Raw genomic sequence first — 22,326 nt, forward strand, 5'->3', positions numbered from 1 at the left:
AACAAGGCAGTTCCTAGGCCGTCATTGAAAATATTAATTTGTTCTTAACTGACTTGCCTAGTTAAATAAAGGTAAAACAATAAATATCAGACCGTATGACAAAATATATATTTTTACTGCTCTAATTACGTTGGTAACTAGTTTATAATAGCAATAATGCACCTTGGGGGTTTGTGGTATATGGCTAGTATCCAGGCACTTCGTGCTTAAGAACAGCCCTTATCCGTGGTATGTTAGCATATTCAACACCCCCTCGGGCCTTATTGCTTAATTATGTGTCACACACTGTGTGTGTATAAAGACTATAAACACCTGCTCTCACTAATGTAGGAAGTGAATAAAATAGTATAATTGTCAAATTCTCACACAGCTTAATTTTTCCATTTATTGTCTTGACCATCGATGTGATTCTAATAAATAGGATTTGTGTTGGCAAAATGTAGAATACATAGCAAAGTTCTGGAAATATTTTCTGTTGATGTTGTCATGAGGCAAAAAGCAAGGGACACATACATAGCCATAGGAGCTCTGAATAAATATATTATAATTATTTTTAAGCGTATTTTTGTTTTGTTTTTCGGGCTGCTCTAGAGTTTAATCACTATATCCTACCTTGACGCTCAGAAATGCAGGATCGTGATTAAAAGTATACATTTTGACTTGATAGCTAGCTAGGTAGCTGGCTGTTTGAATTCAAATCATGTGGCATTTTGTTTAATTTGTTTGGAACTATTACACCAAGGACAGCATGCTGTGTCCAGAGGTAGCAGAGGAATTTCAGGGACTTGTCAGGGAATGCTCCTAACCACTTCCAAATTGTGGTATCTTTTCGTGAGCTTTTTAGCAGCCGTGGCATCACCCAGGTTAGTGCTACATTCCTGGTAATTGAGGACCAGTACCAGAGGAGTGGCTCTAAAGGAACGACTGACTATTCCCGAGAAGCAGGTGTGGTGCGTTGTTAACCTGTTTTTTGTTGTTGTCAGATTGTCATTGTTTATCCTTGCCTGTCCCATCAATGCCCTCTCTATTGAACCTACGATGAACCTTAAGACTGCCTTTCCAGACCCAAATGCCTCAACTTCATCCGAAGCCGACTGACTTTCAATCTCCATCATTAGCATGTTTTGTTTGTTTGCTTTTTTTTTTGATTATTTGAAAATCGCAATATAAATAAAAAATGTTATTCATCAATATACCTAAGTATGCCTAGTACGCTAGATCTACTGCGTAGCCTAGGCCTACGATGTTATTTGTTCGTAAATGTATTGAGACATTTTTTAAGAGGACCACGATTCAAACTTTTTTTAAATGTCATTCTCGATCATTTTACATGCATGTGTGGTTGTATTATGTTTTAACTTATCAAATAAATATATCAATATATCTACCACACAGTTCTGTAGTGGATTGCTTTTTGGCACAACTCCGTTTGTGACATCACAAATTTAGTGGAATATTTACCCGCGTTCCGAGTCTTTTCAGTGAACCGGCTCATTACCTCCGTTAAGCTAAAAGAGCCGCTCATTTGGCGCCTAAACGGCTCTTCGTTCAGTAGCGCTTTAAAAAAATACAGAAAACCATGAAAACCATGAAAATATCACATTTAAGCCAACAAAGTTACCTCCCATTGTGTCAGATCGTGACATGTGTATTCAAATACATTTTTTTTTACCGGAGCATATTATTAGATGACCTGCAAAAAAAGGAATGTACAGCTAAATGCGTGTGGACTTGAAAACGTATCTCACCTCACTATTTATTCTTCCTGCAGTGAGGAATTACACTCTTCATACAATGTTTTTATAACTTATCTGCAGATAATCGTTGTCTGTAGCTGAAAAAGCAGTAACAATTTGCAAATCAGGGAGCTAAATGAACGGCTCTTTCACAGATGCAATTCGGATCCTTATGTTCACCAAAAAGAGCCGTTCATTCGCGAAGGACCCACCACTGTCACTTTCTACATTATAGCCGCTACACTTCAAGAGCTGCTGTTTTTCAAAACGTGGTGTTGAAATATTTGTCAACTTGTCTTTGCACAGGACCCTGGTCTGTAAACATTCTGTTTTACAGAATATCCCGGGCGTGCTCTACGCTGGCAAAAATGGAGGGGTTTCTACAGAGATGTAGTGCTGCAATAAAGGTAGGCAAACACACGAACACGTTTACTATGCATTGCATGTTTTACAAATGTCTCAGTTGCTCTGCTCAATGACTAGCCCTGTCCATCGCGTGCTCTCGCTGTTGTCTGTCATGCTATATTTGTTTATTTCCTATTGAATTAGCTAGCGTATTACTAATATATTACTCATCATGTACTATTCTATTACTAAACCATTCCAACGTTTCTGCAACTACCTCCGCCTAACAAGTAACGTTCGAAATGTATTCTATCCTCTTGTGGCTTTGAGTCAGTTACTCTTGTCACGGAGTGAAATTTAAAAGTTTAGTCTTGACAGCCAACTGTCAACTAAAATTGAGAGTTTATTGATTGAACATTGAGTCAAATACAGTTTGGTTCAAGATTCAAAACATTTTTTTTGCATCTTCGTGTTGTAAAAGGTCTAACATACACAAACCACAGAGCGCCATGACTAATGAGGGGGTGATGTGTGGATGAGTTGTCAAGAGAGCAAGAGGTAGAATATTGCCCACCGTAACTTCCATTACAGTCATTGTCGAATATTGCATGATGCAGTTCTTGCACAGCAAACCCTACACCAGGCCTCGTTGGTATGTTTTCAATATATTTAGCAAAGTGTTGTCACAGTAGAGTCAGATAACAGATGCCGTGAGGGTTAATCATTTGTGTGACTATTAGTCAAGTGCAAAGAGCTAGACATGGAAAACAATCTCTTCAGCAATTCCCTATCTGCCCCATTCCTGGCATTTACTGACCATGTATTCTCTCAGTGTGTGCCCAATCAAGACGAAAGTTACCATGTGTGGTGAGTTCGCCTGTCTATATACAGTGCAATCGGAAAGTATTCAGACCCCTTGACTTTTTCCACATTTTGTCACGTTACAGCCTTATTCTAAAATGTATTAAATTGTTTTTTCCCCCTCATCAATTTACACACAATCGCCCACAATGACACAGTTAAAACAGGTTTTTAGAAATTTGTGTAAATTCATAATAAAAATAATGGAAATATCATATTTACATAAGTGTTCAGACCCTTTTCTCATTACTTTGTTGAAGCACCTTTGGCAGCGATTACAGCCTTGAGTCTTCTTGGGTATGATGCTACAAGCTTGGCACACCTGTATTTGAGGAGTTTCTCCCATTCCTCTCTGCAGATCCTCTCAAGCTCTGTTAGGTTGAATGGCGTTGCTGCACAGCTGTTTTCAGGTCTCTCCAGAGATGTTAGATCGGATTCAAGTCCGGGCTCTGGCTGGGCCACTCAAGGACATTGAGACTTGTCCCAAAGCCACTCCCGTGTTGTCTTGGTTGTGTGCTTAGGGTCGTTGTCCTGTTGGAAGGTGAACCTTCACCCCAGTCTGAGGTCCTGAGTGCTCTGGAGCAGGTTTTCATCAAGGATCTCTCTCTGTACTTTATTCATTCATCTTTGCCTCGAACCTGACTAGTCTGTGGACCTTCAATGCTGCAGAACAGGCAATTCCTTCGACCTCATTGCATTGTTTTTTGCTCTGACATGCACCGTCAACTGTGAGAACTTATTTAGACAGGTGTGTACCTTTCCAAATCATGTCCAATCAAATCAATTTAGCACAGGTGGACTCTAATCAAGTTGTAGAAACATCTCAAGGATGATCAATGGTAACAGGATGCACCTGAGCTCAATTTCGAGTGTCATAGCAAAGGGTCTGAATACTTATGTAAATAAGGTATTTCTGTGTTTTATTTTTAATACATTTTCAAAAATGTCTAAAAATGTGCTTTCACTTCATCATTATGGGCTATTGTGTGTCGATTGCTGAGGAATTTTAAAAATATATGAATCCCTTTTAGAATATGTAACGTAACAAAATGTAAAAAAAAGTCAAGGGGTCTGAATACTTTCTGGAGTCTAGGTGGGCGTAGTCTGGGCTAAAGCTCTCACATCCAAATTCCTGTGGCCCAACTGCTTTACTGTTGTGCATGTGACATTAATAGTGACATTAGGTGGCACCTCTGTCACTATGCCTGGATGGCAGACATCTCATCCCCCTTCCTTCCACTGTCTTTGGCTGTCAGGCACAGCAAAGGTTCAAAGGGTAGGTGTCTAATTTCAAGGGGTCGGCCATTTCTTTTTAGTAGTCACCATTAACGCTCTTCACTTTAGTTTTTTTCTTTCCGTTAGAGAACAGCTGTAGTGAGAGAACACATTTGAGACATGACGTAACACAAATTAAAACATGAAATGGGCTGAATTGAATTCCCTTCTTAAAACCCTCCCTCTTATGACACTGTAGTACAGTATGGACTGTAGTATCCCAGGTTGTAGTTTGTAGTGCCTATTTTCTTTTTGAAGTGCAGCGAGCAAGGGGCAAGCATTCCTTAACCCACCATTACTCCCAAGCCAATTGGTTATGATCTATTCACTTAAAAGTTCTTCACTCCTGGCATCCTCCAAGTATGATTTCCCATTTTATGTGGGCGTAATCAAAACTTCGTGGCATACTTCCTGGCTCTTGTCGCCTGTTAGATTGAATGTTTCTGCCCTCCAGTCAGATGCTTCTGTTTGGTTCATATTAGTGGTCGACCGATTAATCGGAATGGCCGATTAATTAGGGCCGAATTGAAGTTTTCATAGCATGTTCTGAGCAAGGAACTGAAACGTTAGCTCGTCTTACATAGCATAGTCTTACATAGCCCATATTGCACTTTTACTTTCTTCTCCAACACTTTGTTTTTTGCACTATTTAAACCAAATTGAACATGTTTCATTATTTACTTGAGGCTAAATTGATTTTATTGATGTATTTTATTAAGTTAAAATAAGAGTTCATTCAGTATTGTTGTAATTGTCATTATTACAAATAAACAAAAAAATTGTCTGAGTAATCGGTATTGGCTTTTTTGGTCCTCCAATAATCGGTATTGGCGTTGAAAAATCATAATCGGTCGACCTCTAGTTCATATCAACCACTTAGGTCAGGTTATGTCTGGATACTGCCATACAGGAGGTCTCTGTATTCTGTTGGGCACTGGGCAACCTTAGTTTAGCCACTGTCACTTCACATTATTGCTTCCTCACATGGCTGGAGACTAAGGGCTGGTTTGGGCCAGGAGCATACCACCCTGCATCCCACTGCTGGCTTGCCTCTGAAGCTTAGCAATGTTGGTCCTGGTCAGTCTCTGGATGGGAGACCAGAAGCTGCTGGAAGTGGTGTTGGAGAGCCAATAGGAGGCACTCTTTCCTCTGGTCTAAAATAATTATCCCAATACCCCAGGACAGTGATTGGGGACATTGCCCTGTGTAGGGTGCTGTCTTTCAGATGGGATGTTAAACGAGTGTCCTGACTCTTGGTGGTTACTAAAAATCCAATGGCACTTATCTTAAATTCCCAGTCTTTCCCTCATACCTCATGGTGTAAGGGATTGGTCTCATTCATCCAGGTTGTTGCTGTAAATGAGAATGTGTTCTCCGCTAACTTACCTGGTAAAATAAGGGTTAAATAAAAATCAATAAATACACATTTCTGGACATGGATTAAGCCTAGTCCTGGACTGAAAGTCTATATCAATGGAGATTCTTAATTAAATGGGATTTTTAGTTGTAGGACTAGACTAATCTGTGTTTGGGAAACCAGCCCTAGGTGTTAATGTTTATGTCTGGGGTCATCCCTGACTACTCTGCCTACTGTGGAGCTCTGTGGAGCTAGTATAAGAGAACTAGCCTAACGTTTTGTATGCCTGTCCTGTCTCATGCCCACACACTGGGGTTGGGGAGCCCACAACATGCTCATCCACATGTTCATCAACATGCTCACCTTTCCCATAATCAAACACTTAGAGTCAATATAAGGTTATTGGCTGCAGCAGTCTTTCTTTTCAGTGATGGGGCAAGACTACGAGTATGTTCAATAGATCGAGACAGTAGAGATCTGTAGAGGTCAGACATTTCCTTCCTATGTGTGCCATAATTCTGTTGTTATGACATTGTAATTACCGGCAGGATATATTGGTATTGGGAAATTCTGACATTGTTGAAATGGTCCATTTCTTTTCCTAAGATTTGATTTGATCTTTTATAAAACATACAAAAACAATATTAAAACATATACATACAAACGACAACATCATACAAACATCAACTACATCACACCTGCCCAGACCCAGGAGCACACACCCCCATCTCCAGCGCCCGCATCACTTTCCTCCACATGGCCTCAAACTGCACCATTTTTGTTTCTCTCCGTAGCCCACACACTTCGGTAACGATGGACGATTGGTTCATTTCCAGTTTTTAAGTATACGTTTTTAAAAAATATGATTGACGAGAAAAGTATCGTCCAACCCGTCGGGTATCCACTGCACCCTCATATGTCATGTCTTGAAATATGCCGACAGACAGATTAAAATACATGTTTGTCTATCTAAGGTATTTCCAACTACCGAAGTTCATAACCGTTACCTAATATTACACCATTACCTACATAAAATAACACTATTCCCGACAAAAGGGGACTCAAAGTGGAATGTATTTAACTGAAATGTTATACTGATGATGAGGATGAAAAAGAAATGTAGAATGTAGAAGAATAGGGCTTGTCTCTCCTCCCTCTCTCCACACGCCTTGCGACTCTGTCCACCAATTCCACGGTTTAGCAGGGTGTTAGCCTTACCTCTCCAAATCCCTGAGGCCTGTTCTAAGTGGACTGGAGAGAGAATGCCTCAGTGTGGTGTGGTTTTACATTAACCAGATGGAATGAGAGCTATGATAGGTCACTCTGAAAGGGAGACAAGTGAGAGTAGCCAGTGTGCGTTACTGCATTTGATTTGTGCTTGAGTAATAATGGAACACTGTTGACTCATCAATATCAACTCAATGAAGCTGACAAAGTGTCTCAGTGATCCTTCCCCAGAACGCTGCACTCAAATGCAGGCCTACATGGATTGTTCTGTTAAAGTGGTAGAATTCACATTAACGTGGGATATGAGGATAACTGTTAGAAAACAGCAGTGCCCTGTTATAAAACAGTAATGGACATTTCTCAGTAATAGAGTGAGCTGCATATGAAGCCCGTTGCAAAACAGTTAGCATTTCCCATTAACACCATTATCTACAATTGATGGCGAACAAAACAGTCGCACAGGGACATGCATGAAGTTCAGAGCTGCGTGAATCAGAGCATCTTATCATGATCATTTTACTATCATAACATTCCCCCTCAGCACTTCCATATTTGTGTCACAGGCCTACATTTTCCCACCAACCAAGTTGTTCATCTCTTATCTAACCCTTGTTTATATTTCTGTCCTTGTCCTTGAATGGATACTGCAATACTGGATTACTATAGCTGTAGTAGAGGTGGCCCCGAATCGTTCCATTTGCCATGGAACAGTCATGGAGTCACAGTTGGAGAGCTCTGCTGCACACACACTCTGTGGTTAAATATAGCCTCCTTTTGGTTCCTGCTTGCCTGCCCGGGTCTGACCACTACTACGGCTTATAGGAGGTGACAGGCACGCTGGGAAGAGGGAGATGCGAGGGAAGGGGAGGCTGGGCGGCCATAACACCATGTCGTAGTACACTCACACTGGCTGCCCGTTACCGTCACCCTTGGGGCCCTTAACATGGGGCGGAATGGCTCTCTCGACACAGTTAGCGACACCCCATACCAGTCTAGGAGGCAGACCTGGCTATATTTCTTGATTTACCATTGAAGTCAATAGGATGCACATCAACTCCCAATATGTTGAGATCAACAGGAGAGATCCTATCCTTGTTACGCTGGTTCACAAAGTACAATCGTGGACCCACCTTATAGATTCATTGTTAAATCTATGGTGGCCTGAAGGGGCGAAGTAGTTGTTAGCATATAATACCTGCTAAATAGTTTGTGTTTGGGCCTTTTCTCCTAATTTACAGATAAATACAGGTTGAGAAACTAACTGAACTAGCTCATTCAAGTGTTCACAATGCAGAGGATAGGGGGTCAGAAGAACTTTGCTGAACCCAGATGGCTGGTTTTTCTTTTTTGTGTTTATACTGAATGCTGCCACACACACTGGTAATTAGTGCTTTCACTGCTTTTGAATCATCACATCACAGCAAGGCCATCTCCCCCCCGTTGTCAGTAATAACACTGTTTCTTACATCATGTCACAGATAAAGCGAGACTAATCACACTCATTATCACAGTGGGTCTATGAAACGAAAGCTAAATGATCCAAATGAAAACATCCCGCGGAGTCTAATAAGGCTATATCAGAGTTTCAGCTGCACATTCACTCACTGTTATTAAACTTAAGGTAGTTGATGTTCGTTGATACGCCTAATTAGATTATAATCAGCAGTCCAAAAAATGTTAGCATAGGCTAGATGCTAACTAACTACTGTGAGCCTGACTGGCAACCATTTCAGGCTGTCAAAATAGGATTTGTTTCAGTAGGCTAAATTTTGGCTAATCAATAACTGACTGCAGGTAGGTATCAAACTTTCTGACGACTGTTTGGGTCTCCAACAGGTTGATCGCGAGCTACCAGAAGCTTGCAGCCCACCTATAAGTAACTCACTAAACAATTCTGAAAGTGCATGTATTTTTCACGTGTTCCACCGCAAACTGTCATAAACAAATCTCACAAGTATCAGACACCTTAAGTTCATTATCCCGCCCCTAGTTAGCCACAATTGGCTTAAAAAGACAAACATAACACTATATCTGTCAATTAATTCCAAGCTATATTGACCCTGTATGTCTTGTGTGGTGCACGCGTTTGTCTCTACCATTCACTTCGTGTAGCTAGTTAGCAATCATGATAATTGTCTTCTGCGTAGACAGAAAGACTTTCTCCAACACCGTCTTAATGAAATATTAACTGAAAAGTAGGCTTAATTTCACGCCCTGACCGTAGAGATCTTTTTATTCTTTATGTTTGGTTGGTCAGGGTGTGACTCGAGTGGGGAACTCTATGTTCTTTATTTCTGTTTTGGCCGGGTATGGTTCTCAATCAGGGACAGCTGTCTGTCGTTGTCTCTGATTGGGAATCATACTTAGGCAGCCTGTTTTGCCACCTTAGTTTTGTAGGATGTTGTTTTTGTACAGCTCTTGTAGCCTACCGAACGTTACATTCGTTTTCCTTTTGTTGTTTTTAGGTGTTCGTTTTTAATAAAAACAAAATGTACGCCTACCACGCTGCACCTTGGTCCAATCGTTTCGACGAGCGTAACACTTACCCTGCAGAATTATGGCATGATTATTTCTATCAATCGGGTTGGTTTTTGTTTAGCAAACTCTGTCATGACATGACATATGCAGCAGCAAAAAAATAGTTTGACAAGCACAGGACTTTTTAGCAAAATGCCCTCAAAAATGGTCTTCTGATGTGATTTAAGCATTGACATGGGCTCAGAACATCCAATTCCATTGTTTCTCTATGAACAATTGTAATTTTGAGAGTGTAAAACCAAGAAAAACGAATTTGGAAAATTATAAAGTGTGCCTATTTGAAAGCTAGAGAAAATGTATGAGTAGCTCGCAATGTTTCATAATTTTGTAGCTCTCATTTCATTAAGAAACTCTCATGCTATAAAAGGTTGGAAACCCTTGGTTTAGATGATACTAATACTTTTTACATTTTGACTAGTGTAGCCTTGGCTGTGTTAAAAAAAACTGTTTGCAAATCTGCAAAGTATAAAGCTGACAGAATTTTACCACCCTCTTGCTCTTTTTCTTCCTCCTTTATTTTTTCATAACCTCCTTAGGGCAGTGCGGAGGGAAGCTCTGGGATCCACGTCATCCTTGGCAACGAGGCCTGTGACCTCGACTCCATGGTGTCGTCCCTTGCCTTTGCCTACTTTCTGTCCAAAGTGAGTCCAAAGCTAGCTTCTAGCCTGTACCGCCTCTCATTAGGGAATCCCTCAACCCAGGTCGGAAATAAGTTAGCATACCTGAATTATTCATTCCCCTCATATGTTTAGGTTTTTATACGGTAATAAATATTGACACTACTTCAGGGCTGCCGAAATTGGGGCCGTGGGCCCTTGACAACATTTTAGGCTCTCCAGAATGAGCTTATGTAATTATGAACAATATATATTTTTAAGTTCTATATCTTCAAAACTTGATTGCTGGCATGCAATACATTTTGGGACTGTATCAACAGTGGACTAATGAAACAAATACCAAAAGATAGTTTTTGACTGGAATTTTCCTTTTAAGTCCCATACAAGCAAAATGACAACTCTATAGTGCAGTTGTTTGAAAGCAAATTGGTGGACGAATATGTCCTGCTATGCGGTAATGAATAAGTATCTTCTCTTTGACTTGTGAACAGAGTTGAGAGAGCTGGGCCAAAGTCCTGAAGCACCGCAGGCGCGGAATTTGCGCTGAGTGACTCATTTGTAAGTCTGAGGGCCATGAATAGCTTGACCAAGCGTAATCAAAATGCAGAGCATTTTCCAAAATAGGAGCAGACAACCCTCAGAGTCACTCAAGCATAAAAACAGTGTCGGTGCCCTAGCCATCGGGCACCAGTCTCTTCTTATCTTTCATTACTGCATTGATCCATCCGTCCTCCCTAACCCCTGGTTTAAGCTGCTCGCTAGCCTATACGCCCCCGCTACTCATGAAATATTCACAGAACCTCAGATACTCAAGATCCCCCAAGGCCTGTGAAGATGGACAAAAACATTGCAGAGCAATCCCAGCTAGCCTCAGCAGGAAGGTACGTTGGTGTCAGATATCTGTTTTGATCTGGTCTCCCTCTTCTATCCTTCCCTCCTTTTCTCCTCCTCTTCTTTCGTCCCCCTTTGTTCCCAGACATCTGGCAGCTCAGGAAAGACTGTGGTGCCGGTGCTGAACATCCCGAGGGCTGAGTTCCCCCTGCGGTCCGACAACGTGTTCCTACTGAAGGAGAGCGGTGTTCCGCCTGAGGCTCTGGTGTTCCGTGACGAGGTGGACCTGGCAGGGCTTCATAGAGCCAAGAGGTTGATGCTCACCCTGGTGGACCACAACGTGCTTCCTAGGTCATCGGTTGCAACATTACTCTTTCTATTTATTTTCTGTTCTAAACTCGCATTCTCTTTCTCTCGTTCTCTCCGTTGCCATCGCTTTGCCTTTCTCTCACTCAGATTTTCTTCCACTGATACCTACAGTATCAAGTAGTATTGACAACACAGGTCAAAGTTATGGGAAGTGCCTGATATGTGGAGGGCCAGTTCCCTGGACCAAGATTGAGGAAACACATAGTTAAAGACACAACGTATTTCACAACATTCACTCAACCCTGACTTTTCCCTGTAGTGCCGACATCGACTTGGAGGATGCAGTTGTGGAAGTCATTGACCACCACCACCTCGAGAGGACACCCTCCATGTCCTGTTCCGTCACCGTGGAAACCGTGGGTTCCTGTGCTACCTTGGTGACAGAGCGCATTCACCACAAGGCACCTGAAGTGCTAGACAGACAGGTGGCTCAATTATTATACGGTAAGGTTGCCACAGCAATAATTCTCTTACATCCAGCATGCTCTATAACGTGTCAAACTCCAGTCCTCGAGGGCCACAATGTCTCTGGGTCTTTAATCAGTGTATACCTCAGAACTAGGCAGTGGGGAATATGTCAGGATGAATTATCACTGAATCCGACAACTCTCTTGTAGTTGCACTTGTTTGTCAATGCCAGCAGTAACCATTGGCTCAGTTCACCTATACTTGGCAGTGTGCCCACACAGGGGCCATCGTGCTGGATTGTGTCAACATGGCCCCTGAGGCGGGCAAGGTCACACCCAAGGACAGTCAACTGTCCTGCCTGCTGGAGTCGCGTTTCCCTGACCTGCCGCCCAGGGGCGCCCTCTTCCAGTCCCTACAAAGCGCCAAGTTTGACATCTCAGGTAAAAAGGTGGGAAAAACATGCCATGGGAGAGGTGTTGAGAGGTGCACAAAATGAATCTGCCTTGTCACTTGACATAAGATGTCATGACAATATGACATTATTATGTCAGTATTATGACACTGACACATGAATTTAAAATGTATTAAATTGAGATTTGTTTGTCACACTCTGTGTGCAATAACAGTGTTTAACATGATTTTTAAATGATTACCTCATCTCTGTACCCTACAAATGTAATTATCTGTAAGCTCCCTCGGTCGAGCAGTGAATTTCAAACACAGTTTCAACCACAAAGACCAGGGAGGTTTTCCAATGCCTGGCAAAGGGCACCTACTGGTAGATGAGTCAAATCTTTGTTAAGAAAGCTGTCGTTGAATATCCGTTTGGAAAATTAAGTTATCAGTTACACTTTGGATGGTGAATGTATCAATACACCCAGTCAATACAACGATACAGGTGTCTTTACTAACTCAGTTGCTGGAGAGGAAGGAAACCGTTCAGGGATTTTACGATGAGGCCAATGGTAACTTTAAAACAGTTACAGAGTTTAATGGCTGTGATAGGAGAAAACTGAGGATGGATCAACAACATTGTAGTTACTCCACAATACTAACATAAATGACAGAGTGAAAAGAAGGAAGCCTGTACAGAATAAAAATATTCCAATACATGCATCCTGTTTGCAACAAGGCGCTAAAGTAAAACTGGAAAAATGTGTCAAAGCAATTAAACTTTTTGTCCTGAATACAAAGTGTAATGTTTGGGGCAAATCCAATACAACACATTACTGAGTACCACTCTCCATATTTTCAAGCATATTATGGATGCTAGGACTGACCATACATGACATCACAATTCTAGTTTAATCATGTTTTGAGGCTTATACAGTGTTTACATTTACTTAGTTTACAAACATTGGAGTAAAACAAGCTTATAGTTTGGGTTATGATGAGGTACGACAGTTGAACTAAACTAATTTCTAATTTATAGTCTTCAAGAATCAAATGGGTAAATATAATTAATTTGTAAGTAAAAACATGTATGTAGCAACTACTTATTGCCCATTTTAAAGCTTTTTCATCAAACTGCCCTGTTTTCTTTTTTATTTCAGATGGTCCCGCCTTCATGTCCTCAGACAATTGCTATAATATTTGGTCTAATTCTCATTTCTGGAAAGGCTTAAAATAAAGGTTAATATCCAGGTCCTGTGCCATGATTAACCAAAACACAGGGCCGTGTATATATGATCTACATGGTAACTTATGATATGCTGTAGTGTTTGTCATGTAGTGTTTGTAGTGTCTATACCCAATTCCACTGTAATGCCATTGTATTACTGCTTGTCCCATTGGTTTGTGTTACAGGTCTTTCTACAGAGCAGATCCTGCTAAAGGACATGAAGGCTGTCTCTGGGGGCGACCTGAGACTGGCAGTCTGCACTGTGTATATGACACTAGATGTACGTACTGTCTAGCCATGCTGTTACTTCACTTAATCCACTCTGCCTCCACCATGCTTAAGCCACCATGCTTTAAACTGAGACTCAACGATATTAATCATCACAAGAGCAGTGCAGCAAGAGAGTGAAAAAGAAAGTGTCTGCACTCGTCAGCACCAACACATACACTGTTAAACATCTGCACAGGAGTTTGCATCTCTCTAATGCATTGTGACAGCTGCCTGACGACAAATGCTGACGAGTGCAGCCTCCTGCTTCACGCGGTCTTTGTGTCGGAAGTTGCCCTGCTCCTTGTGGTTAAGGAATATGGCTGAGTCTACCTTTAACAGCACCCTCTCAGGATCACACTGGGTGTATGTGAACATTTACTCTTCCCCATTTAACAACAATGCATTAGAATTGCCTAATTTGCCTTTGAATGACCAACTCTTTAACAAATGTGGGTTTTCAGATGATTCACCAAGTCATATTTCCTACTCCTTTGAGAGAATTGTATTCCACTATTATAATCTTAAGTCTTCATTAATGCAACAATGTTACCAATTGTTCTATAATCTTGGGAGAATATCCATTTTCTAATTAATTTTGGCAATGGAGCCTCTGCCTCAGGGACAGATATACGCTATATAGACAAAAGTATGTGGACATCCCTTCAAATTAGCGGATTTGGCTATTTCAACCACACCCATTGCTGAGAGGTGTTTAAAAACGAGCACACAGCCATGCAATCTCCATAGACAAACATTGGCAGTAGAATGACCTTTCAACCTGGCACCGTCATAGGATACCATCTTTCCCACAAGTCAGTTTGTCAAATTTCTGCCCTGCTAGAGCTGCCCCAGTCAACTAAGTGCTGTTATTGTGAAGTGGAAACATCTAGGAGCAACATCGGCTCAGCCGAGAAGTGGTAGGCCACACAAGCACACAGAACGGGACCGCAGAGTGCTGAAGCGTCTATCCTCGGTTGCAACACTCACTACCAAGTTCCAAACTGCCTCTGGAAGCGATGTCAGCACAAGTACTGTTTTCGTCGGGAGCGTTCATGAAGTGGGTTTCCATGGCCGAGCTACCGCACACAAGCCATGCGCAATGCCAAGCGTTGGACTCTGGAGCAGTAGAAACATGTTTTCTGGAGTGATGAATAACACTTCACCATTTGGAAGTCCAACAGACAAATCTTGGTTTGGCGGATGCCAGGAGAACGCTACCTGCCCCAATGCATAGTGCCAACGGTAAAGTTTGGTGGAGGAGGAATAATGGTCTGCGGCTGTTTTTCATGGTTCGGGTTAGGCCCCTTAGTTCCAGTGAAGGGCAATCTTAACGCTACAGCAAACAATGACATTCTAGACGATTCTGTGCTTCAAACTTTGTGACAACCGTTTGGGGAAGGCCATTTCCTGTTTCATCATGACAATGCCACTGTGCACAAAGTGAGGTCCGTACAGAAATGGTTTGTCACAATCGGTGTGGAAGAACTTGACTGGCTTGCACAGAGTCCGAACCTCAACTCCATCGAACACCTTTGGGAACACCGAATGCGAGCCAGGCCTAATTTCCCAACATCAATGCCTGACCTCACTAATGCTCTTGTAGCTGAATAGAAGCCAGTCCCTGCAGCAATGTTCTAACATCTAGTGGAATGTCTTCCCAGAAGAGTGGAAGCTGTTATAGCAGCAAAGTGGGACCACCTCCATATTAATGTCCATGATTTTGGAATGAGATGTTTGACAAGCAGGTGTTCACATACTTTTGGCAATGTAGTGTATATGCAGTGACAAGCCATCTAGGAGTGAAAGTGGCATGTGAATTTTCAATCCCAATGATAATAACTAACAATCAATAAGCTTTGACCAATCCCCGAGGTTTGTAAGACCCTGGGTTTAATAATAATTAGGCAAAGACTCAGCTTATGCAAAAGGCTCGTATAGTTTATTCACGAGAGCGCTCTGAAGTCCATAATTCAAAGACATCCATTTTATAACTCACTCCCTATTTACGCACATACCTTCACACAAACCGTAGATATCCCACCCACATACATACACACGAACAGTAGATGAGTTGTATCTTTTCCCCATAGTTCTCACCACTGTTTATCACTACCAAGCCAACAGTTCCATTCCCCCGAGATTAGAGGAACCTTGAAAGGATTCCCTGTCCTATCATAAGTTTCTCAGAGTTCTAGCCAGGTCGGGTCAAACACAGTTTAATTGTTCTCGGTATTTTCTTAGACACACACACACACAATTCTCTCCCTCACATGTCTCTACCAAACCTTATTGTACGTACGTTTAGTACTTTAATCATTCATTATACATAAACTAATAATCACTAATAGTTACGTTTCAGGGCGGAATTTCTTAATCATTACCTTTAAGTATATAATTCCCTTATCAGAAAATGACACCTATATTAAACTTAACGTCTCTGAGCGTAAAATGTAGAGTCTGATTAGCGTAATCAAAATAGATCAGTAGCTACTGTGTTGCTTCAGACCAGGCTAAACAATAGTGACAGGAGTCATGTCTGTTAGTTAAGAACACTCCCTGATATCTGAGTGGCCGTCGCTGCTGCAATTCAGTAGATCCCAGAATGTAAAAAAATTTACCGCTTTTTCTAGCTTGTCTCATCGCTGCAACTACCCAAAGGGCTCAGGAGAGGCGAAGTCACGCATCCTCCGAAACATGACCTACCTAACCGCACTCCTTAACACCCGCCAGCTTAACCCGGTAGCGAGCCGCACCAATGTGTTGGAGGAAACGCCAACGACCGGGGTCAGCCCACAGGCACCTGGTCCGCCACAAGGAGTCTCTAGAGCGCGATGAGCCAAGTAAAGCCCCACCGGCCTAACCCTCCCCTAAGCCGTGTCGTCCTATGGGACTCCAGGGTTCATTTCTGTATCCGGGAATGAACCCGGGTCTGTGGTAACGCCTCTAGCACAGTGATGCAGTACCTTAAACCGCTACGCCATTCAGGAGGCCAAATATATTATTTTTACAAATACTTTCTATTTTACTGGCTTCAGCCCCATGCCATCACATGTATCATGCGTTGACTGTACACACATGCATGACACAGTTTTGTTGCATGCCAGAATATTTCTCTATCAGACCTCGGTTGAAATACTATTTGAAATAATTTATACTGTATCTGTACTTGATTGAACTTGGTCTTTGGAACGAAACTAAGCAAACGCTCAAAGTATTTGAAAGATTTTGAATTGTGTTTGAACCAATTTCTGTTCTCTATATAATAAAGTTTTTTTGTTTGCTGTTGTACGTCATCCCGTTCGTTCGACAGGTGTTCCTACAGCGGAGGAGCCTACAACAGGAGCTTTGTGAGTTCTGTCACAAACACCGTTTCGGTGCGGTGGTCGCCATGACAATCTCTTTTAACGAACGCAGTGAGCCCCATCGGCAGCTGGCGGTCTACAGTTCCAGCACCCTCTATAGGGAGGAGGTATGAACTGCACTGTCATGCCCACTCTTACAATATATTGACCCCTATGCCATATGATGTGTAATGATTTAATATTTATAGGGGTAGTAATATAATAGATTTGATAGGGGTAGTTATATCATAAGTAGTAGTTCCACGTAGCCCTCTAATAGACTTGGCTGAATTGACCCATTTTGTGCTTTCCTAAATATGCGGCACATTTGTGTTCATGATCATGAAAGGTATTTTATATGAGTTCAGTTTATTGTGAAGAGACCATTTGAATATCAATGTGAATCTTTCCTCCCCACTGTTTAAAAATATCCCCATAAAATTGTCTACTTTTGTGCCAACCAACCCATCTTAGTTAGTTTAATATTGGCCCTCAGAAACTATTCCTTGGTGTGAAAATAAATGGTATTGTTATGTATTATTCTTTGATATTAAGCATGTCTGTAAGTGAGATATATCAAAGTTGCCTTTTGGGCAAATGCAGGCATGACAATTTGAGAATATTAGTCAATGTTAAAAAGGCAACTATGAAATAGAAATACACTGTGTGTTTCTCATTCTGCTGTAGGTGAGCCAAGCATTAGAAAAGTCGTGCAACCCCTCTCTGAGCTTCTCTCCAATGAGCAGCCCCTTCAACAACATCAAGTCTTATCTCCAAGGCAACGCACTGGCCTCCCGCAAGAAAGTGCTGCCTATTCTCAAGAACTTCCTGAAAGAGTGGGACAAGAAGCAAGTGCATTGTGGGGAGGCGGAGGACTTTGAGGAGCTGGACGACCACGTTGACCCCACGGGGTCGCCTAGTTTCGACGACGACGCCCGCCCCCGCTGCTTCTCAGCCTCCCGGCACCACCGCCGCCGCCTGCTGGGCACCGAGGACTCTGGGATGGAGGAGGACTTCCAGGTGCCGGCCACTCCCATGAACAGCCTGGTGGAGGGCTGTCCGCTGGACGCCGGCCTTCCCCGGATCAGCGCGGAAGCCATTTTGGAGAAGTTCAGCCGCATGGGAGGGGAAGCAGGGGAAATTAAAGATGGCATCTGGCCAGGTGAACAATAACCTTCTGTTGATGCCTTTTAATCCTAGTACCCCTGTCTGACTGTCCTCATGCACTTCAATCCAACCAACAGACTATAAGAAGGAGTGTTCAAAGTTCATATTCAGAAGCATATCAATCAATTGTATGTTTCATAAGGGACATCTCATAGCAAATTATAATGACAATCCAAAGGGGCCATGTTCAGTAACTCACTGGTTATATAGCAATCCTAGGTTTGCTATCGGCAGCTCTGTTGACATTAACTGGAAACAGGGCCCTGTTCAGGAGGAACAAAACGGAACCAGACGGAACAAAACAGGGAGGTACCATCTGAACTAAGAAATGCTTGTTTTTGTTTTCTGTTGCAACACGTTTTGCTGCGCTGTGCCCGAATGAACACAACCCTGGACTACTGTGGCAGTCAGACTGATCACCAAGCTCTTATGGATGCTTTACTCAAGTCAGGACTAACAACACCATAGAACATTATGAAGAATAGGATATTCTTCTAAAAGACTGGCAACCGGATGAAAAAAAGGGATGACTAGTAGCACTGTATCAAGGACTCCAGATGGAGGTTGAATGAAGTGTGTGTTTTCTCTGTATCGCATCTGAGTACATGGGACTGCCTCGTTGGTTAGTTGGTGCCATCTCCAAGTGTAGGGGGAGTGGATTGGAAATGTGGAGAATACATAATGGACTAACATAATTCATCTTTGAAGGGCCTATTTCAATGTCACAGGCATTTGAGTGAACCTTTATGATGAGGGAGAATCTTGCAGTGGAGAGTGACTTCATCCATTATGACAGCATGTGTTTCAGCGGTCCTGGTGCTGGAAGACTGCTGAGTCTGCTGGTTTTTAGTGCAACCAATCTATGTACAGCTTCATATGTGTGTTATTGGGCTGATGACTGGATGCGTGATTTCTCCTGACGTGTGTGTGCGAGACGTGTTTGTTTCGTGTGTGTGGAGTTTTCATGGTTAGTGGGACGTCTTGGTGACATTATCACCAGTCACAAAGTTTTCCTCATTGTCGGGATCCATCTGAAAAGGGGGAAGAATTCACATCCTCCCCACAAAGAGAGAGAGAGGTGGATAGATAGATGACAGATGATGGATGCAACTCTGCTGCTCATTCATGCATACGAACCTCCTGCCCCCGTTCAGAGACCTAAATATACTCAGTCACCTTTGCTCTCTCTCTCTCTCTGACTGAGATTTATATCGCAATGCTACTTTAGCTGTCCAAATATACTTATCATCTAGAATCACCATTGATTATGTTACCAGTGAGGAATTAGCCTGATCTGAGATCTGTTTGCATTCTTGCCAACCTCTATCATCAGAGTTGACTATACAGCACCAACAGATCTGGGACCGAGTTAGTGATGAATTGCTCTGATCTGTAATCTGTGTCGCATAACCAGAGAGCCTCGTGGCGGTTAATTTGAGTTAACATTAGTTCAGATGTCTGCTTCATTAGCTGGCTGTAGTTGGGGCTGAGGAGTAGTTTTCAACTTACTGTACCACAGAGATGTGCAAACACACCCAGGCCCACATACAGATAAATGCATAGACACAAACACATTGGCTGCTATGCATGGTAATTATGTTCAGGCTGGTGCCTTGCCATGTTTTAATCGTTGTGGATGTGGAGTCATTATATGTCTGTTTGGGTAGACCTCTGTTCTCTACATACAGTACACGGCAGCTCTAATGTTATCTAGTTGGTGTGAAAATCTTCAAATTCAGTTGACCTAGTGAAACTGAGCAAAAGACAGTGACACTATTGCATTACAGTCTCTTGTCTCTTCCTTTGGATCCTACCCTTTCAGTGTTCCCAGATCACAATGTTTCGATACGTGGAAGTAATAAGATGATGGCTTCCTCTGATAGCCTATGTGAAGCTTTCACCATACTACTCTCACCTATCCAGTCCTTTAGGATCTTGGATCAAATGCAGGGAGGATGTTATAGGGACTCAAATTGTATTTTGTTATAATTTGATTTAATATATTTGACAAAAGAAAACATCTTTAAGTGTTGACTAGCACTGTGTTGAACCATTTAATTAAGATATTAAATGAAGATAGTATAGTTGAAGATACTTGATTATATAAATCAACCATGCAGTTTCATTTATATCCTCCCTACATCACAGTGAGAAGGTATGTTCAGTCATCTCGTTCATAGTTAAACAATATAAGCTAGCATGGTATTGATAATGAGTTTGCTAATAAACATACTCTGAAAGATTTCTATATTGAGCCTCAGGTATTAAGGATTTGGCAATCATTGGCTTGTAGATGTTCAGCAAGCTTAGATTTTAAAAAATTTAAAAAATGTTTTGCCAGCTAAACATGCATGAGCAAATTTGTTTTTGACAATATCAACACCAATGTACTGTATCTTGTATCCCAAATCCGTTGTTCCCAAGAGGGGTCACAAAAAAAGCTAAGCTAATTATGTTTGTGTTATTTTTTTATATCTCCAGTCCACATACCTTTTGTGGAAGTGTTTCATGGGAAATGTATTTACAATGCAATGGCTCAGTGACTGCAGTTTAATATGAACACTAAACACTAGTTTGCCTTTTCATTTGAATGCCTTTCCTATACCATTTGTCATGATTACATGTTTTTGTATGTGCTCTGTGGTGTTCTAATTTCTCCATGTGTTTGAAATGTTAGCTAGCTCGACTTGTTTAGCTTCTAAACAAGTTGAACAAAGAAAAGTCATTCACAATGTTTTTTTTTTACCAAATTGGTTCCCTTTTTCAGTTTCTCATGGTTTAAATCAAAAGATGCCCCCCCTCAACATGCAGTTCCTTTCAGCATGGGTAGTTTTGTGAATTTTATGCAGTACAATCAGGATTGAACTTCCCTTGTATTCAAGTATGCAATATGAAGTGTTTGCTGTGTGGTTCCTTCATTTAAGTGAGAAAAAAACTGAATGTGAAAACCACATGTAAGAAAATATTGTAAGAGTAAAAATATGCTGTTATATTAAACATGGATTTGAAGAGTTTGTGTTGTAGTCCAGTTTCATTCAGGCTTCTTGCTGATTCTGGGTCATTGAGCTGATTCAAAATCATAACCTAAAGCTAACGTTTCTGCAAGGCACTATTGGAATCTTTAGTGTCCTGTCACTAACTCGCACCCCTCCAGTCAGCTGTGTCACATTGTTTAGGGTGCGCTCTCACCATTTTCCCCACCATATGCTGTGTGCTTCCACGCCCGGCCATTCCTGGTCATGTCCCAACATGCTATTGTGTGAATATACAGGGCTGTGAAAAAGTATTAGCCCCATTTCTAATTTTGTTCACTTTTACAAATTATTTTTATACTTAATGTTATCAGATCTTCAACCACAACCTAATATTATATAACGTTAACCTGAGTGAACAAATAATGCAACAATTTCATACTTATTTCATAAACAAAGTTATGCAACACCAAATGCCCCTGTGTGAAAAAGTAATTGCGCCCTTACACTCAATAACTGGTTGTGCCATCTTTAGCTGCAAATCCTCACATCACTGGAGGAATTTTGGCCCACTCTTCCATGCAGAACTGATTTAGCTCAAGAGACATTTGTGGATTTTCAAGCATGAACTGCTAGTTTCAAGTCCTGCCACAACATCTCAATTGGGATTAAGTCTGCACTTTGTCTAGGCCATTACAAAACTTCAAATGTGTGGCTTTTTTAGCGATTTTCATGTAGACTTGATTGTGTGTTTTGGATCATTTTCTTGCTGCATGACCCAGCTGCGCTCCAGCTTCAGCTCACAGATGGATGACCTGACAGATGGATTATCCTTTAAAATGACCTGATACAGAGCATAATTCATGGTTCGTTCTATTAAGGCAAGTCATCCAGGTCCTGAGGAAGCAAAGCCATCACACTACCACCACCATGCTTGACCGTTGGTATAAGGTTCTTACTATGGAATGTAGTGTTTGGTTTTCGCCATACATAATGGGACCCATGTAGGCTAGAACTGGTTCAATCAATGTTGTTTCCACGTCATCAACCCCAATATTGTCATGTGATGACGTTGAATCAATTTTTCCATTATGAAAAAAGATTGCAGTCAGAGTGCAGTATAACTGCAGTATGCAGCAAATACTTCATCCAAAATAACACTGTTTATTTTACTGCAGTAATTTTGAAGTGTAACTGCAGTTAGAGTGCAGTATAACTGCAGTTCAAATGCAGTGCACTGCAATTATTGCATCCAAAATACCAGACTGCAGTTATTGCACATTTACTGCAGTTTCAAAACTGCAGTCTTTTTTTGTAAAGGTTACACCCAACTAAAATCCAGTGTCATGGTGAATGTTTTGGTTGATTTCACATTGAATTCAAATGAGTTG

General features: G+C 41.6%; 1 protein-coding gene across 1 annotated transcript; it reads left to right on the forward strand.

The window, feature by feature from the left end:
• The first annotated feature begins 1,528 nt into the window (after positions 1-1,528).
• Positions 1,529-20,977, forward strand: LOC118398137 (exopolyphosphatase PRUNE1-like). The gene is made up of 8 exons (XM_035793191.1): positions 1,529-2,143; positions 9,876-9,980; positions 10,933-11,138; positions 11,416-11,600; positions 11,846-12,004; positions 13,371-13,465; positions 16,766-16,924; positions 17,484-20,977. The coding sequence occupies exons 1-8, from the start codon at positions 1,892-1,894 to the stop codon at positions 17,967-17,969; spliced, it is 1,647 nt and encodes a 548-aa protein (XP_035649084.1). The 5' UTR covers positions 1,529-1,891; the 3' UTR covers positions 17,970-20,977.
• Positions 20,978-22,326: the final 1,349 nt, after the last annotated feature.

Source organism: Oncorhynchus keta, chromosome 19 (genome assembly GCF_023373465.1).
Source record: "Oncorhynchus keta strain PuntledgeMale-10-30-2019 chromosome 19, Oket_V2, whole genome shotgun sequence".
Taxonomy (NCBI): Eukaryota; Metazoa; Chordata; class Actinopteri; order Salmoniformes; family Salmonidae; genus Oncorhynchus; species Oncorhynchus keta.